Here is a 17,814-nt window from a genome sequence, read left to right as displayed (position 1 = left end):
TGTTAATTGCTTTTACAAATGATAAAAAATATAAATAGGTCTTAACAGGTCATAAATAATATGGTGCTTTCATTGTTAAAACTGGAATACACTAAGTATACCTCAAATTGGAGTTTTTTCCTAGCTTGTACTCTCCAAATACCTACACCAGAATTCTCAGCCTCCATGGGCTATAATAATAATGAAGCTGTTGGAATTTCAGAAAGTTGCCAGATCAGGTTTGGAAGATCTTGTGAAACTCCAACGTCGAGTAGGAGTTGACACTAGATTTTTGACTTGTGTCATTCTTTGGAGTTCCATCTCCATACCTCCTATACTAAATAACTTTGCCAAAAGCCAACAAGTAATGGGGGGGCAGGGGGGGGAGGGGAGGCAGGCCACTCTATCCAGATTCCCACCCCCCAAACATTGGAGACTGTGCATAGGCTGCATTTGTGCTGTTAACTTCCATGATCAATGCAAAAAATCTTCAACAGATTGTTTTCAGATGTGAAACCAACTAATGTTTTGAATTACTGGAGTGAATAGGGGCAACTCATGGAATTGTCAATATTCCTTGGTGTACTAAACCTTTGTTTTGAAGGGCTTCTGGATAAACTCAAGTTTATTTGAAAGGGTAGAGGTGGGATAATTTCAATTACCAGACTTTTTTTAAAAAAACTATATTTTAATGATCTTGCATAAATTTACTAGGGAAAGAAACCGTAACAGTTGATAGCTGATTTCCTCAAACACCTTTCTTGCATTATTGGCATCATACCCTACTTCGATGAGATGTTGTAGACCAGAAGAAACTGCCATAGAGCTGCCAGCCTTAATGTTTCCCTTGCCGGTGCCAGATAGTTTTAGAACTGGGGAATAAAAACATAAAAACATCAAATTTGGTACCCACAGTCAGTTCACGCCATGCCTACAGTGTGTTAAAGGGACTATTGGCAAAAAAAAAGATGAGGTGGAGGCTGTAAATGAATGGGAAGTGTGTGCAGTTGGCTGGCACCCTGAAAAAGCATTGTGGTGCAAAATCTTTTTCCAACTTCCATTAGTGTTTCATAGTGCTTTCAAGAGTTGATGTAGATTACCTTGGTACATTTCCTTCTGTTCACTGCTACAGCCCATATTCTGTTTGCTACTCTTAACATCAGACATTGCATTGAAGGCTCCTCATTGTGTGTGTGTGTAACTTCAACATTCCATACAATTATACTATTTGCTTGAAAAAGCATTGCTACAGCTAGCTGGTGATGAGACATCAATCAAGGTGCTAGTCTTATTCTTCATTATTCCAAAGTGAATGGCTGGAAAGATTTCAGTGGGAATTGCTATAATGTGAAATTGCAGCTTATATGCATTACCTTGATATCAAGGACATTTGGAATCATCTGAAGGCACCCACAATGCAACCCCAAATTGATGGATCCTTTACACAAAAGAAAGCATTTTCTCCTTCCTTGGTAACCTTGACACATGGGGTTTTTTATGTTTTAAACTAGCATTTCTGTGCCTGCTTTTTTCCTTTCTATTGTGGAGATGTCTAAACTAGGTTAGAGCCAGAGTACCTGCCACATCAGCACAGTTCCATGGCTTTTTTTTTTTTTTTTGGCCAAAGGCTACTAGACTTTCTACTACGGTTCTCCATAAACTAAACATCCCTGAGGAGGTACAGGCCCACCTTATAAATATTGTCCTAAATCTCAATGTGGATGCATTCCAAAAATGGTTGTTTTTTTTTTAGTGTCTCTCCCTTTCTTTATTCAAACCACCAATCAAATCTAGCCATGATGAGCCCAGGCAAATCCTGAGAAGGACATCGTTTGGTAGTTATAGAAGACAGTGTATCTTCAATCTCTTGGAGAAGAGGCAGGAAGATTGTGTAGGTGCGATGTGTATGTGATTCCCATCTATAAATTTGCAGCCAAAGCTGCAAGTTTCAACCACCCAGTGGTTTCCTGATTCTGCCATGATTGCCTTCTTCCCAGGTCTTGTTTTCCAGATTAAGGAAGCACAATCATTTCAAGTTCAGGTTCCAGGTTTTTCCCTTCCACCTTGACTCTAGCTTGGCTGTGTCATTCTGTCAAAAGCCATGGGTCCCAAAGGCTTTGTGTCAGCCACAACAGTGTCTTCTCCAAAGGCCTCTATGCATTCCTCCACAGTTTTCAGGATAATCTGTAACCTCCTGTCCAATGCCAAAAGGTGGGCTTCGGTCAACACGGGGGCAAGACTGTCTTGAAGGAGGGACTCCCTCATGATATCGCTCAGCTTGTAGTCTGACTTGGCTAACAGCTGCAGCCGTAATAAAGTGATCTTCTTTATTCTAAAGGAAAGGAAACGAAAGATAGATTTGAGTCAATCTGTTTATGAAAAAAAAACCCTTTTAAAATCCTGTTTTACCAGCTGCAGCTAATGAAGGGAATCAGGGCCCTTTTCTCCCCTGCAACCCACGTAACTCACGTTGCTCCCTTCTCCATTCTTCCCTGCGTGCCCTAGGATGAAGAGGGGATGGGCCTGATCTTGATAACCCTCAAGATCTAAGCATTCTTATTTATGTTTGAAACCTTGATGTGCCAAGTTTATAGCTGAACATAACACTTTGGCACACAATGAAAAACTATGGCAAGCTCCTAGCCTGTGCTGCTTACCCAAGCTGTGAGGCTTTTTTCTGGAAAGGCCAAACTTAAAGAAGTTCAGGCCTCTGTCTTAATTATAGAGGCAAGGAGTTATTGGTAACGTTTCTTGGTTTTTATTCTGGTAATAGTAAAAGGTCTGTTCTCTGTTTGATGCTGCTTGGTCCATTCCCTATCACACGGGTGTCTGTGTCACATTTAGCACATTGCCATCACGTGATTTTCCGTGACTTTTCCCCTTCGCGGAGTTGGGGTGGGCGTGGCCTGTGTGTGATGCATCTGGCCTGCAGGCCACCAATTTGACACCCTTGCCCTTATCAGCCTTTTTCATATTCTCCCATCTTAACATATTGGAAAAATAAACTAAATGACAACACAATGGAAAAAAGAAAATGAGAAAGAACCCAGTGGATGGAAGGTGAAATATTAGTAAATAAACAGAATATACAATTTTAAAAATCAATGCAGAACTCTAAAGAACCATTGATTTATATTATTTATATTATATAAATAACCCTCACTATTTGCCATTAGCTGAAATAATTTCACGTGATCTTATAAAAAAGTAAAAGACTCACAAAAGACAAGTATAAATACTAGAAAATAATTAGTGTAAAATCAGTTCATTTCCTCCCATTGCATGTGACCTATCCATAATTGCAAAGAGAGATGAATAATAATAAACGTTGGAAATGTGACACAGAATGGACATCTTGACCTGAATTCCCAGGGTAAAAGACCACAACACAAAAACAACCGCTACTCCAGGAATCTTTCCAGAACAAACAAGCAAACAAATAAAAGAATCTACTGAAATATATGCTGTTGTATGTAAGAACAAACTTGGTCCAACATTGGTACTTTGCTAACAATATCAGTTTGGGGGCGCAGATTTGAGAAATAGGTAGCAGTAATAATTTTAATAATACACATCCAGAGTAGAAGTTTGAGTAAATTGAAGCAAAATGAGTTTCCTACCTACGTACTGCTATTACCTATCACACAGCAGGGGAAACCCACAATACTTGCACCACAGTTTTTAAGGGGAAAATATTGACTATAATTACTTTAACCATTAGCAGTTATAATGTTTATAAATGATTCAATGTAATCACCCTGTCATCCTTTTAAAATGCTATACTGAGTCAGGAAAAGATTTTGGCAAATAAAATGTGATCATTTGAGGGCGGGAGGGGGCAAAAGCCAATTTAGAGCATATGAACTTGAAGGACGTTTAAAAGATTTTAGTGGCAGCTCTATAATTATAAACCAGATGGATTTGCGAGGTGTGAGTAATGAACAACTCTTGAAACCAGACCTGGAGGCTCTGTATATCTATATGGCTTCAGACAATGATTTTGGCATTGGCTTCTATAGAAATTTAGAGGGGATATAGTGGAAATTGGTTAGCTATGCTGGAGAAAGAAACCCAGAGGATGAATAACTCTTTGCCCAACCTCTTGAAGGACTAGTTGTTGATTTATATGAATTAATAAAAGAATAACCTGGAGAGGACATAGGCACTACAATTTATGAGTAAATCCTATACCGCAAAATGACTGCAGGGGGACACAAAAGAAATGGATGAAGTTTTAGTTCCTTTTAGAAGCCGATAAAGTCTTAATGTTCTTGACAGGGATCAAAATGAATGCCTCAATTTCCTTGTGCTTTGATGGATAGCAGATCTGAAAGGGAAGGCAATGAAATCTTGCACCCAGCTTAGAATTCATTGTATTCTGAGCTGGAGATAATTTAGAAAATTATTTATTTATTGAATGTATTTGCTGCCCATCTTGTAGCAAATGGCTCTGGGCTATAATAATTGCAAAATAATTTTGTTAAACGTGCTAGATGTTTACGAATCAATTGAAAACACACATAGATGGTTGTGAACAAATGCAACATTGTCCAAGGTGTGAGACCCTTTTTTCCTGGTTCTTCAGGAACTTTCCAAATAGTGAATCTGGGAGATAAAAAGGAGTTGGGGAAATCCTTTGGTGATTGTATCATGTTCTAATAACTTGGATTTCTTGAACTTGGCTTGTCTTATTTAGCATAGTTAGGCAAAACAGGTGATTACTTGCTTGCTAGCTCTTCAGGCCACAACATGTAGCCTTTCTGTTTAACTAGACTGATGTGGAAAGGCAAGTACTTACGTGCAACACTGTTTAAGTGGAGCCAAGATGGAGATCTCATCAGAGGAATGTTTCCCAAATCTGTGAGAACAAAGAAGAAAAGGTCAATATCAAGGGCACAGCAAACAACCCAGGATGCTGGAAAAGAATGTCTTTCAGAGTGATCAATAGAAGACAAAGGCCTGACTTGAGACTGACTGAATTTGTATCCAAAATGCAAGACATACAGTAGGTAGTTAGATGGAAGACGCTTGACGGAATCAACAGATGGCAGCATCTAGCCAATGTTGGCCAAGCTTGGAAGCTAAGCAGAGACAGTCTGATTCATATTTTGGTTTGGGATCATTTAGGGATTGCAGGGTTGTTGGCACAAGTTTGAACCAAAGAAAATATTCTGAAAAAGGATGTGAGAAACCACTTTAACTTTGCCAAAAAACAACAACACAGATGACAGTATGAAGCATAACCGAAGGGTGTGTGTTTACTGTAGGAAGTATGCCTTATCTCTTGCCCCTTAACTTCCCAGTCAGCCTCTATAATTCTGACCATATTGCACCCAAGGCCAAGGATAGCTGTGCCACATTTTTGAAATCATAGCTCCAGTGAGCACCAATATTGCTAACCCCTTCTGAAATCACTTAACAATCCAACCCGGGCGAGGGGAGATTGGGTTTGCTAGTTTGCTGCAGAAGCCTTGTGCCGCTAGTCATGCTGCTTCTGGTTTCATAAGCCCTGATGTCCTACAGGGGTATCAAACTGGTGGCCCACGGGCTGGATGCAGACCACAGCTCTGCAAAGGCAAAAAACATTGCAATACGTTGTGATCAGTGGTGGGTTTCCAAATTTTTCCCTATCTGTTCTATGAGCAGTTCTGTGCATGTGTGCTCACAGGGCTCGAAGACCGACCTCTATCCTGAATGCTGGTGAGTGAGCTGAGCTGTTTTTTTAGCTCAGCTGAGGCATGACAATCTGCTCTGCTGCATGAATCAGCTGAGCTAAAAAACAAGGGAATATAGGAGAGCTAACGGTGGGGGCGGGTGGGGGCGGTTCTCCAAACTAATCAAAATTTCCGCTACCGGTATGTCAGAACAGGTCTGAACCAGCTGAATACCACCTCTGGTCATGATACGTCATGTGATGCAATTGAATTTGACACCCGTATCCTACAACAAGAGACGCAACTTGCTGGTAAACCCAGATGTCCATCAGGGACTACAGATGTTTAGAGTAGCAATCTTGCAACAAGTACAGAACCAGCCATTGCCTGTCCTGCTCTGAAAGGGAGAATTCCCTACACTGTACTGATTTTTCACATGTGATATTTCTGCCCTGATAAAGTGCTTTCTCTCCCCCTCTCTTACTCCCTCTATCTCCCTCAGAATTTCCTAATCAAAATATTTAGTGCTCTGGGTTAAAATTAATAATTTCTCATGTTTCCCAGAAAGACCTAAGCAGCCTAAAGCCAATACAGATTGCAGAATGTTGGAATGCTCATGTCAGGTGCATTGATTTCCATTAATAGGTGAAAAGCTCAGGTAATATCAACTCAGCATGTACCTCATTTAGTCCTACCCTGCTTAGAAAGATTAGGGCACATGTATGAGATCCAGGAAAAGATGGGATGTAGCTTGCATTATCTCACACAGGTATTTGGCAGACTAGCTGGGGATGCTAGTAATGGTGGTTTAGCAATATATGAAATCCACAGGTCCTCCTGCAGGAGCCATGGCTCCTGTTCAGCATCTACATGAAGCTGTTGAGAGGGGCCATCTGCTTGCATGGATGCAGGTATCATTAATACTGAAATCATAGTCATACACCCCACACCCAGGATGAACAGGAGACATAGTGTAGGTCCTTTTCCATTCTGGTATGAGAAAGTTTCTACACTCACAGTGTCTCTGAATGGATGGAGCCTGAGCCTTCCCATTCAGACTCTAATAGTCATCAGGCAATGAGATTTGATCTTGACAGTATCACAAGGCTAGGATGAGTATCTACTAAATATCACCATACTGATGATATCTGCCTCTGTGTCAACAAATGATGTCGCCCAGGGCTTTGGGTGGACATTAAACATGAGAGTCAAGAGTTTTGAGCCCTATGACACTCTACAATTTAGGTTTGGCCTCTTCCCTCATCAACATTGACTGAAACTGACCATGGAGAAAGAAGAACTACCACAACATCGCACATTTCAATCTTACTTCTGTCATTAGTCCAGAAGGATAATTTCTTCAATGGTATTGAAAACTCCTGAGAAATTAAGGAGAACCAGGACCAGCGCCACCTTTATCCTGTATTGGTGTATGGAGATTCTTACTCATCCAGGTCATGGTTGTCCCAAAAGGCAACTGGGCTTCCTGGTTTTTCTTTGAAGATGTTTCACTTCTCGTCCAAGAAGTTTCTTCAGCTCTTTTCATCCAAGAAGCTAAACATCTTCAAAGAAAAACCAGAAAGTCCAGTTGCCTCTTGAAAAAAAACAACCCCTTTAGGTCTATCCTGCATTGCATCCTATCCTGAAACTCAGCTGAAAAGGGTCCAGATAATTCATTTCCTCCAAAGCCCTCTGAAGGTACCTGACCATTTTCTCAATGATATCCCCCCAAACAGAGATGTTGAAGATTATGAAAATTGTCCCAAGTCAACAATAACTTCTTAAAGAACAGGCAGAACCACCCTCCCCTTCAAGGCTTAATTCACCCATCATACTGACCCAACCATAATTTTGTCAAATTCATATTTGAAAATTCATCTAAACCCAATATCTGAAGTAAATACCCTGTTTCTCCAACAATACGGCCTCCCCCAATAGGAAGTCCCAGCATGTTTTATAGGTATGAAATGAAATTAACCCCCCCCCTAATTAAGGCCTATATTAAAACATGCGAAATGGGGGGAATGGAGGGGGGGACCTTGCCATTAGGAAGTACTTTTGTTGCACACCCGGATATGGTGCTGCCTGCGTTGACCCCGATACGAAGTGCCCCACCAACGCTGAGGTCAACATCCAAGCTGTCGCCGCCCGCCTGCCCGAAGATGCAAGGAGGGGGAATTAAGTCACCCTGAAAGGACGGCCTAGCCATTTTTTCGGAGCTCAAAAAAAAAATAAGACCCAGCCTTATTATATGAGAAACACGGTACTAGCCAGTAAACAAGTTTGGTGTTGTCCTCCCATCAGGGCTGTCATAACAGCATTATGGGCCCCAGGCAAAGCAGTCCTGGGGCCCCTATGACAACCACTCACAGGAATAAAAATGTAAATGGTCAATAAAATTAAACATATATTTGCATTAGTATTAAATTTTAAAATGCAGTAAAATATAATAAATATGTTGCTGTATTTATATGATAGAAGGTGCATTAAAGGGTTAACATTCACAGATTAATATGGGGCCCCTATGCTCTTGGGACACAGTGGCTCAGTGGCTAAGATGCTGAGCTTGTTGATCAGAAAAGTTGGCAGTTCAGCGGTTCGAATCCCTAGCACAGCGTAACAGAGCGAGCTCCTGTTACTTGTTCCAGCTTCTGCATATCTAGCAGTTGGAAAGCATGTAAAAATGCAAGTAGAAAAATAGGGACCATTTTGGTGGGAAGGTAACAGCGTTCTGTGCGCCTTCAGCATTTAGTCATGCCAGCCACACGACCATGGAGACGTCTTTGGACAGCGCTGGCTCTTCAGCTTGTAACAGAAATGAGCCCCCTAGAACCAGAAACTAGCATGTATGTGCGAGGGGAACCTTTACTTTTACTTTACGCTCATGGGGCCCTTGGGCAAGTGCCCATCAGGCCCCTGCATTAAGACAGCCCTGCCTCCCACACGGGATATCAGTTTTAGGAAGGCCGAAAGAGAACCTGCAGGTTTTATATGCAGCTGGTTGCAAATCAATTCCTGGTATCCCGAAGGACATCCGGAGAAGCTTCTGTCAAATTCCCTGGAGATGCAGGACCGGTCATTATCAACATTCCAGGACAAGAGGATTAAACATTCTGGCATAGTGCAAAGGAACATTGATTGTGCTATGAGCAGCCTGAATGTAGTGGTTTATTTCTGCTGCAGATGAACCTGGCCAATGACCGCTTGTCATGAAATAGGTCACTTTAAGGCAGTTCTGAGCTCTCCTCCCTTCAAAGAAGGCCTGGAAGAAAAACGTGGGAAGGAACCAGGGCTGCTGTTTTAGTTTAACTTGGGATTTTATCATACGTATTGCCAAAACCAATATTGTGTCTGATTATATTTTTGCAATCTGTGTAACTCAGTGGCCCCCAACCTTTTTTGTGCCACGGCCCAGTACCGGCATCACAAAATGATCTGCGGCCCGATACCGGCATCTGTATGCATGGCAAGGCGAGCCGAGCGACCAGCCAGCCAGCCGTCCCCTGCTTCTCACCGCCACCTTCAACTCCTCCTTTGTACCTTTGTCGATGGGCTTTGGGATGACTTTGGGACGGTCGCTCGGCTCGCCTTGCCTTGGGTGCTGAAAGAATCCTCGCGCCTTAGTTTTGTTCGAAGCCGCCCCCCCCCCTTCGATGAAACTAAGGCACGAGGATTCCTTCAGGACCCAAACGCCGCTTTCCAACCGGAAAAGCTCACCTGGAAGCACTTTCGCATCAAAACAAGATGGCAGCGCCCAGCAAACCGGCAGCCCGGCAGAAAATGTTCCATGAACCGGTACCGGTCCTGGGCCCAGTGGTTGGGGACCCCTGGTGTAACTGAAGTCCAGTTCTATCTGCAAATTTTCAAGGCCGGTGCTTAGGTGGGCAGAGCACTGATAAGGAGGAGTTGCCTTACCCTCTGGCATTATCCAAATGAAGCAAAAAGCCATCATCTCCAAACTTCGTAAACATCTCATAATGATGACGGTCCATGTTACCTTTCAGGAGACAAAAAGGAATATTTAAAAACAGAAATCAGCCTGGATCCATAGATGACAAACTGCTGAAAAAGAGAAATCAAACCCTTTTAATGCGAGGGGACCAGCAACTTAAAGAGCTCATAGAAAGCTTTTGGGCCACGTAGGCTGGCAATTTGAGATGCAGATGCACATCTGGTTTCCTTAAAACGGATTGGTTTACTTTATTATGCTTTCCGTATGGCCTGTGGGGGGGGGCAGTTGTGCTCAAGTGAACATCTGGAATTCTCTGGACTCAGTTTGAGTTCCCGGTTATACATGCATATTAACGCATGAAATGTCACTATTTATTCCCAGGAACTAGCATGACTGTCAATATAGTTCCATGATTGCCTGTTCAGAGGAAACCCCCGTGAGTTACTTTAGATTTACAGCCAGGCCAGTGTATATACACAAAATTGCAAACTCATTTGTTTTGTAGTTCTGTTAATGTTGCACGTTGTGGTCAATTAGGCTTTACTGCTATACTGCAATCCAGCTAGAAACCCCCATTACAGGAAAGGTTATTAATCTTCGTGGTATGTACACCGGATTCTATATTAGGACTCTGAGCTTTTCAACTATTTAATTATTCCTTCCTCTGGCTGCAGCTGAGCGGAGGTAAGATATGTGGTCTCTGGAAGAGGCCAAGACTTTGACATTTGGAAGTCTGGTTAAACTGTGCAATATCCTTTCTGCCCAGTAAAGGGGAGCACAGCTGGATTGCTTTTTCGAAGTAATGCAAAGTTGGGATATATAACTCGGGCCTCCCATATTTTCCTGGCCGTTGTTTTTACCTTGTTTTAATTTAAAAATGAGAAGTCTGCAAAGAAAGGTATTTCCTGAGACATATGATCAGCCCTACATCAATGCAAAAAAGTCCTATCATATTCAACAAGAATAGACTCTTTGCAATCCAGTGCTTTGTTTGTTAGCATGTGTATCCATCTATCTTGGGAGAAAAAGCTACCTCCCCCAAATTAAGGAGGTAGAAGGCATCTTGGGAGGTAAAAGCCGTGATGAGAAACCAGGTTACCCATTTGGCTTCTGATAAAGGAGAATTTTTGAAGGCCCTCAAAGAGTGGCAACCCTTTTTCAAGGGCGTTCACAATAACGTCTCAAATTTCCGAACAGTAATCTGGAGACATTTGCCATATATTATAAAACGTGTTTGTTCCCTGCTGCCAAATTCAGAAGAATACATGATGGAGTATGGCAGAAAGCAAGACCTTTGGGAGGCTTGTCCTGGCATGTGCCTATGTGTGCGCATTGTTAACATGGTGACAAAATTGAGCACAAACAATTCAGCATGTCAACATCACTGTGAAGTAAATCCACTGGAATGGACTGTAGTAGAGAAAATCTCATGCCACAATGCATCTGGCATTTTTCTAAAACTGCCACTGTCATTTAAAAAAAAAAAACCCACCAGTGTCTGAATTGGGATGGATGAGTGAATGAATGTGTAGCTTTTCCCCCTTTTGCATGAATATGTAATATTCAATGCACAAGAATCAGTGCATATGGGCTGGGATCCTACAGGAGGGAAACTACAGTTTTAATATTTTCTTCTGCTATTTCTATCTGATGCGATTTGGCCATTGCTAAAACAAAAAAGCCCACACAAAAACTACCCCCAACCCCAGCCCCAACCCCAAATGGAGAGTTTGAATGCTGAAATGATGGACTACGATGGACTCCCATTCCGGTTCAGTCATGAAGCTCACGGGATGACCTGGGGCCAGTCATTGTTTTTCAATACAAATGTTGTAAGGATAAAATAGAACTAATTGCACAATGAACCAACGTTTGTTTTTGGAGAAAACATAAATGCTCCCCAAAGGATTGCTTTCCTCTGGATTGTTGACATATTGTTTGTTGTTGTTGTTCAGTTGTTAAATTAAGTTTGACTTTTCGCAAGCCCATTGTCATGCCCCTGTCAGAATCTGATTCTGAGGGGGAGGTTGAGTAGCTTACAGGGAGTGGGAGTGTGGCTCTGGTGGCTGGGGAAGAAACTGGGGAAGGGCACAGTCCAGCTGGGCATTCAGAGGAAGACCCAGGCCCATCCCCTCTTCATCCTAGGTCACGCAGGGAGGAATGGAGAAGGGAGCAACGTGAGTTACGTGGGTTGTGGGGGAGAAAAGGGCCCTGATTCCCTTCATTAGCTGCAGCTGGTAAAACAGGATTTTAAAAGGGGGGTTGCGCACAGCACCTTGATGGAAGCAAAGTGTGAATTATTTTAGGTTTGTCAAGTCTTATCTGGGTTCTGGCTTCTTCCCAACAGTGTGTGTTTTGTTATCCTTTTGAAGTCTGCAATTCCTTATTCTGACCTGTCTCATTAATTGCTGCAGCGTGGTTTGTGTTGGTTTTTATTTATAATTTATATGTACTTTGGGTTCAGACTGAATTTCTTCCCTTTAAAAACTGTTCTTGGGAGTTTTTTCTCCAGCCAATGATAACTGAACATTGGGGGCCAAGTTGGAGGTATTAAAGGGACTTTATCTACTTTTGTGACTTTGTTGCTTTTGTGCCATGCCCCGGGTCATCACACCCATGGACCACAGTATGTCAGGCCCCTGGTCCTCCACTGTTTCTCGGAGTTTGCCCAAATTCATGTTCATTGCATCTGTTCTGACCTGGGCTACCCAAAAATCACGAAGCAGACTCTTTGTCCCAACAAAACCTCTTTTTATTAGGCTAATGTGAATTCCTTTCATTCACATCCACCAAAGTCCCGGCAAACAGTCTGTCAAGGGTGAATTACAACAACAGACCTTATCAGGCTTGGAGACAAACGCTATACAAGAAAATACTTAGCAAGGAGTTTCTGAGAGTCATGAACAAATCTTCACACTAATTAAATGAACTAATTGTCTCCTGTAAACACAATTCCCCTTTTGCCCCTTTTTATTCCCTATGGGAGGGGCCATCAACTCCTGAGTCGACCCTTGTTCCTTAACTTTTCCCTTCTTCTGGCAGCTCAGTGTACGTGCACATTAGGAACAGTCTCCAGCTGTTCTTCTGCCCCACTGATCTCCGACTCTGAAAGCAGCTGGTAACTGTCAGGTGGCCCTGGCTCCATCTCTGCCTCTGATGCAGAGCACTCATCAGAGCCTTCCCCAGACTCCAGGACTGGCCCATGTTCCTCCCCAACCTCCTCACTGTCCAAGTCTGTCACCAGCTCTGCTGGCCGCTGGGGGCCACAACAGCATCGAAGACACCATCTAACCATCTCGTCCTCTGCTTCTCCCTTCTCCTTTTGCCTTCAATCCTTCTCAACACCAGGATCTTTTCCAACAAGTCCTCTCCTCTTATTAGGCGGCCAAAGTATTTGAGCTTCAGTTTCAGCTTCAGTATCCATCCTTCCAAAGAACAGTAAGGGTTGATTTTCTTTAAGATTGACTGATTGGATCTCCTCGCAGTCCTAGGGACTCTCGGGAGTCTTCTCCAGCACCACAATTTGGAAGCACCCATTTTTCAGCGCTCAGCCTTCCTTATGGCCCAATTCTCATAGCCATACATTCCTACTGGGAAAACTACGGCTTTGATTATGTGGAGCTTTGTTGAGAAGGTGATGTCTCTGCTTTTCAATATGCTGTCTAGGTTTGCCATCACCATAGATTGCCAAGGAGCAACCATCTTTTGATTTCATGACTGCAGACACATTGGCAGTGATCTTGGATAGGATAAGGAATTTAGCTAACCCCTTCCCCTCCCCATATTGAAAGCAGAGAATTCAATTCAGAAAACATGGAAAGTTTTGAACTGATCGGCATGTTCTAAGCTGGCTGTATTTCATGCTCCATGAAAAAAATCTCCACTCTTGGACAGAACACCTCAGATCCATGAGGATCACAATCCCTCCCTCTCCTTACTTACCTATTAAGAAGTCAAATATGGCCATGTCAATGATATTGAGTAGCCGGCTGCCACTGCTGTAAGGATAAATCTCCTTCACGGTATTGCAATAGAGAGGATTTACTTCCCACCTGGGAGAAAGATAAAAGAGAAGAGAGTTGCTGCTGGCATCAGCACCCTCCCCATCTGCTGCCTTTCTGGAAAACAGAGGGAAAAGGGGACGGTGCAGCACTGGACTCTAAGAGGAAATTAAAGGTTTGGGGTCTCACCTGCCTTGTGAAGCCATGAGTCCAAGGCAAAAAGTGAATACAAGCAATAGGCAAGGATCTTCCAAATGATCAAGCTTTCTAAAACATCTAAAGAACATCTGTAGAGAAGCTTGAGCACTCTCTATACTAGGGGTGTCAAACTCACGGCGTCATGTTGTCGTCACTTGACGTATCATGACTTTTTCCCCCTTCGCTAAACCAGGGTGGGCATGGCCAGTGCATGGCAAATCCGGCCTGCAGGCTGCGAGTTTGACAGCCCTGCTCTACACTATTGGGAAAAGAAGTTTCCATCTTTCCCTCTCCTTGTTACAATCATGATAATAATAGGCCTTCTACGGTCTATATTTCAAGGTAAGCCTACATTTAATACTTTTGATTTTTTTTCATATTTATATCTTGATTCTCCTCAAGGAATTTAAGGTAGGTGTTGGGGTTCTTTTTTTTTTTTTTGTCTTATTCCACTGCAGCTACTCAAAGAGTTGGCCTCAAACCACACAAAGAGCTTCTGTTGGCTAGATATGGAGACAGTAGCTTCAGGAGCATTTTTTAAAAAAAAATCCAGAATGGGTTAGAAAGAGGATTAATTTTTTTCACTCTTCCCTCAGGCATGTCTACACACCTCTTCATATATAAGTTCCTGTTTGACTTCCTAGAAGCTGTTATTTTACAACAGAAAATGGAAACAGCATTTATTGCTAGCTTAGCTATGGTGGTTAGGAACTTTGGTCCAAATGCATCTGGTTGCTTCTGGATGGGCCAGATTAGGAATTGCAAAATTGAGGTGTGAGCTAAATCTGGGCAATTAAATAGATTTACCCTCCAGTAACTGTGTCTATTAATACATCCTTCTTTCTCTTCTACATAAATGGGACCAAGGGCCTTTCTGAAGCTGTCCTGCTCAATAAATGTAGCATAGCATAGGTTTTTTGAAAAGGTGGCCTTTGTCTGAGCAGTATGCAAAAAGAGAGGTCCATTTACCCACTTACTCCTCTTTTCCTGCAAAGGTGTAGGATCGGATCCACGGATTAGGGATGGAGATTCGAGGTGCCAAGTTGAGAGAAGGCAGGAAAACTGAGAGGGAACCTTCCAACAGGTGAGGGTTCCCACAGACGGCGTATTCTGTTTTGCACATGTAAGGGCACTTCGCAAAGAAACAGACATTGCTGGCTAGGGAGAGAGGAATCTGTATGAGACTGAGGTTGTCCATAACAGGCCAGAAGAATGTCAGAATGAAGACACGCTCATCATGAGGTCATTATGCAAATGGTGTGATTGCATAATGACACCTGATGCCCAAAAGTTTATCTATTTATTAAGAAAATTTACATGGCTGCCCAATTTATGGTTCATAAGCTGCCCAGCTTATGAAACACCAATACAAAAACCAATAAACCTCCACTCCTTTGGTGACAACAATCAGACCAACGATTTGATGGATTCTGTTGGCAGAACCATGTCTTCAGGGCTTTGACAGATGTCAAAGTGAGTGCCCATCTTATCTCTGCCAGGATGATGTTCCACCAAGAAGGAGCCACCACAGAGAAGGCCCTTCTTCCTGATCTCACTAGGAGGAACACCTAGAGCAAAGGTCTTCAAACTTGGCAAATTTAAGACTTGTGGACTTCAGCTCCCAGAATTCCTGAGCTAACATGATTGGAGGAGGAATTTTGGGAGTTGAAGTCCACAAGTCTTAAAGCTGTCAAGTTTGAAGACCCCTGACCTAGAGACTAAAGTCATAACATTTTATGCCTTTCCGCTACAATGGGTTGTGTAGATATGATTGGGAAAAGATAGTATTTCAAAGCTGTATAACTTGGTAAAAAAGCAAGGCCCTTAAAACTTGGTTTTGTCACAGGGCCATAGCGCCTGTGAAATAGTTGCACTGTTTTTTAAGTCCATAAGCACTTTATTACAGTTTTTTATTATTTTAATTTCATTTTAATGCTTTTGTTTTTAATTATTTTGATCATTTTTGCTACCCAGCATCACCATAGGAGATGCCGGGGCGGCGGCGGCTATATATTACTGCTTAGTGCAACTATGATGTCTAAACAGTGTTCAGAGATTTAGCTGCCAAGGAAGTATGACAGGAGTAATACTTGCTCTCCCTGATAGTTAAATTCAAGAGTCTTTCCAATGTGACAAATTTTGTGGGCACACGGGTTCTATATAAACATGCAGGGTATCTATGAACCCTTACAACAGGAGAAAAATATCTCAATTTTGTTGCATTTACTCATTTAATTAATTCAGGTTTTCCAACTAAATTTAAACTGATCAGGTTTAGTCTAATAAATACTGACAAAGTTGCTCCCATTTTGCCTGGAGCAATCTTGGTTGTACGAAGTGGAAAACAAAGGCCTGGAGCAAATTTTGAAAGAATCTTATGGATTAATCCTCTGTCAAAACGCCTCACAATCATTACAGATGGTGACCTCCAGGTTGGTCTGTAGTAATCTGTCCACAACTTTTAGAATGGCTGTCAAAATTTGCATGTTGCTACAGCGAAGTGGAGTATTTTTAATCTATTATTTTAAATTCTTAGATTATTGTGTAGTAAGAGAAAAGCTGAAGAGGACCAATTCACCAACAGCGCTTGGGGAAAAAAGTAACTCTCAATCATGAGGGTGTTGAAAGTGACACCTCTTTTAGGAGGTGAAACGTGTATTCTTGTCCATTTCTAACCCCAATAGAATAATTAGTTTTATTCATGCTGAAGTGGGGTACAGAAATGTGTTTCTTATTTGAGGAGGTAGAAAGGTGATACAACCTGAACATCTCAATTTAAGGTGCTGCCATTGTGCTTTCAAGTCATAAATAGCTTATGGCATGACTATTTAAGGAAACTTTGAAAGACGCCTCCAGTGTCCCAGATTCATCTTCCTAGAATATTGGAGCAGCCCTTCTCCTCTACAACTTCCAGAATATGAAATGTATCTTACAACTTAAAACATAGGGTTGGAAGGGACATGGAGGTCTTCTAGGGGCAACCCTTTACTCAAGCAGGAAACCTCATACCACACCAGACAAACAGCTGTCCAATCTCTTCTTGAAAACCTCGAGTGATGCGGCACCCACAATTTCTGGCACCAAGCCATTCCACTGATTAATTGTTCTTACTGTCAGGAAATTTCTCTTTAGTTTCAGGTTGGTTCTCTCTTTAATAAGCTTCTTTAATGCTCTTTCACCAGGAATTTTACTGTAAACTGATTATAGTTCTTAATTTAATTTATTTCATGTTCACAACATGTGTGTGTGTGTGTGTGTGTGTGTGTGTGTGTGTGTGTGTATTTTAAATGTTACTAGCCTTTTTGAGTACTCACCAAAGTGGAAAGACTGAATATAAATCTATGAAACAAACTTACCTGGGGAAATAAAAAAGACACTTTGTAAAATTTCATTCTTTGTGATTTCTAAAATTTCTTTTGTGACGTTAATCATTCTACCAGCTGCTGGAGGGACGCGACGGAAATCCAGGATTCTGCAAAGGGCAAAATATACTGCTCAGATCAATGCAAAGAAAGAGGGTTTTATGTCGTATGCCATCAGAGTGTTAATGTTGGCAGCTGCTAATAAAGAGAGGTCCTCGGAGCTCTCTGAACTTGGTTGTTTTCTTGCAGACATTTCGTTACCCAAACTAGGTAACATCATCAGTGCCAGCACTGGGTAATGAAACATCTGCAAGAAAATGATGGACCTCAGAGAGCATCAAGGACCCCTCATTTCAATCCTGAGCCACAAATATTCTCCTTTATCTGTAGCTGCTACTAATATTTAACTATGGTTGCCTGGATCGAAGGAAGTCCTCGTTTATTCATCCTGTAATAGCTTTAATTACACAGGGGGACTTTATTACACAACCCTTCACAACCTTGCCTTCTGCTGCTGTTGCTGCTTTGTTCTCCCCACCACTTAAGCAATCCATTAAGACGTTTGATGGATGGCTCAAGTGAAATGCTAGATGCCAACAAGAATACTGCCCCAACTTGTAAATGCTGAGACGTGGGAGATATTTCTGCTGTTTGGGCTGATTCATACC

General features: G+C 42.1%; 1 protein-coding gene across 1 annotated transcript in view; it reads right to left on the bottom strand.

Moving 5' to 3' along the window:
* Window positions 1-52: 52 nt before the first annotated feature.
* FAM20A (FAM20A golgi associated secretory pathway pseudokinase) overlaps window positions 53-17,814 on the bottom strand; it is a 55,696-nt gene continuing 37,934 nt past the window's right edge. The window contains exons 6-11 of the mRNA XM_026711248.2: window positions 17,141-17,256; window positions 14,762-14,942; window positions 13,528-13,637; window positions 9,549-9,630; window positions 4,778-4,837; window positions 53-2,311 (exon numbers count right to left, since the gene is read on the bottom strand). Of these exons, the coding sequence (XP_026567033.1) occupies window positions 2,050-2,311; window positions 4,778-4,837; window positions 9,549-9,630; window positions 13,528-13,637; window positions 14,762-14,942; window positions 17,141-17,256 (811 nt within the window). The 3' untranslated portion in view covers window positions 53-2,049. The remainder of the gene's footprint in view (window positions 2,312-4,777; window positions 4,838-9,548; window positions 9,631-13,527; window positions 13,638-14,761; window positions 14,943-17,140; window positions 17,257-17,814) is intronic.

This window comes from Pseudonaja textilis, chromosome 2 (assembly GCF_049901715.1).
Source record: "Pseudonaja textilis isolate UNSWEBS1 chromosome 2, rPseTex1.2, whole genome shotgun sequence".
In the NCBI taxonomy this organism is placed as follows: Eukaryota; Metazoa; Chordata; class Lepidosauria; order Squamata; family Elapidae; genus Pseudonaja; species Pseudonaja textilis.
This window is presented reverse-complemented; position numbering and strand designations above follow the sequence as displayed.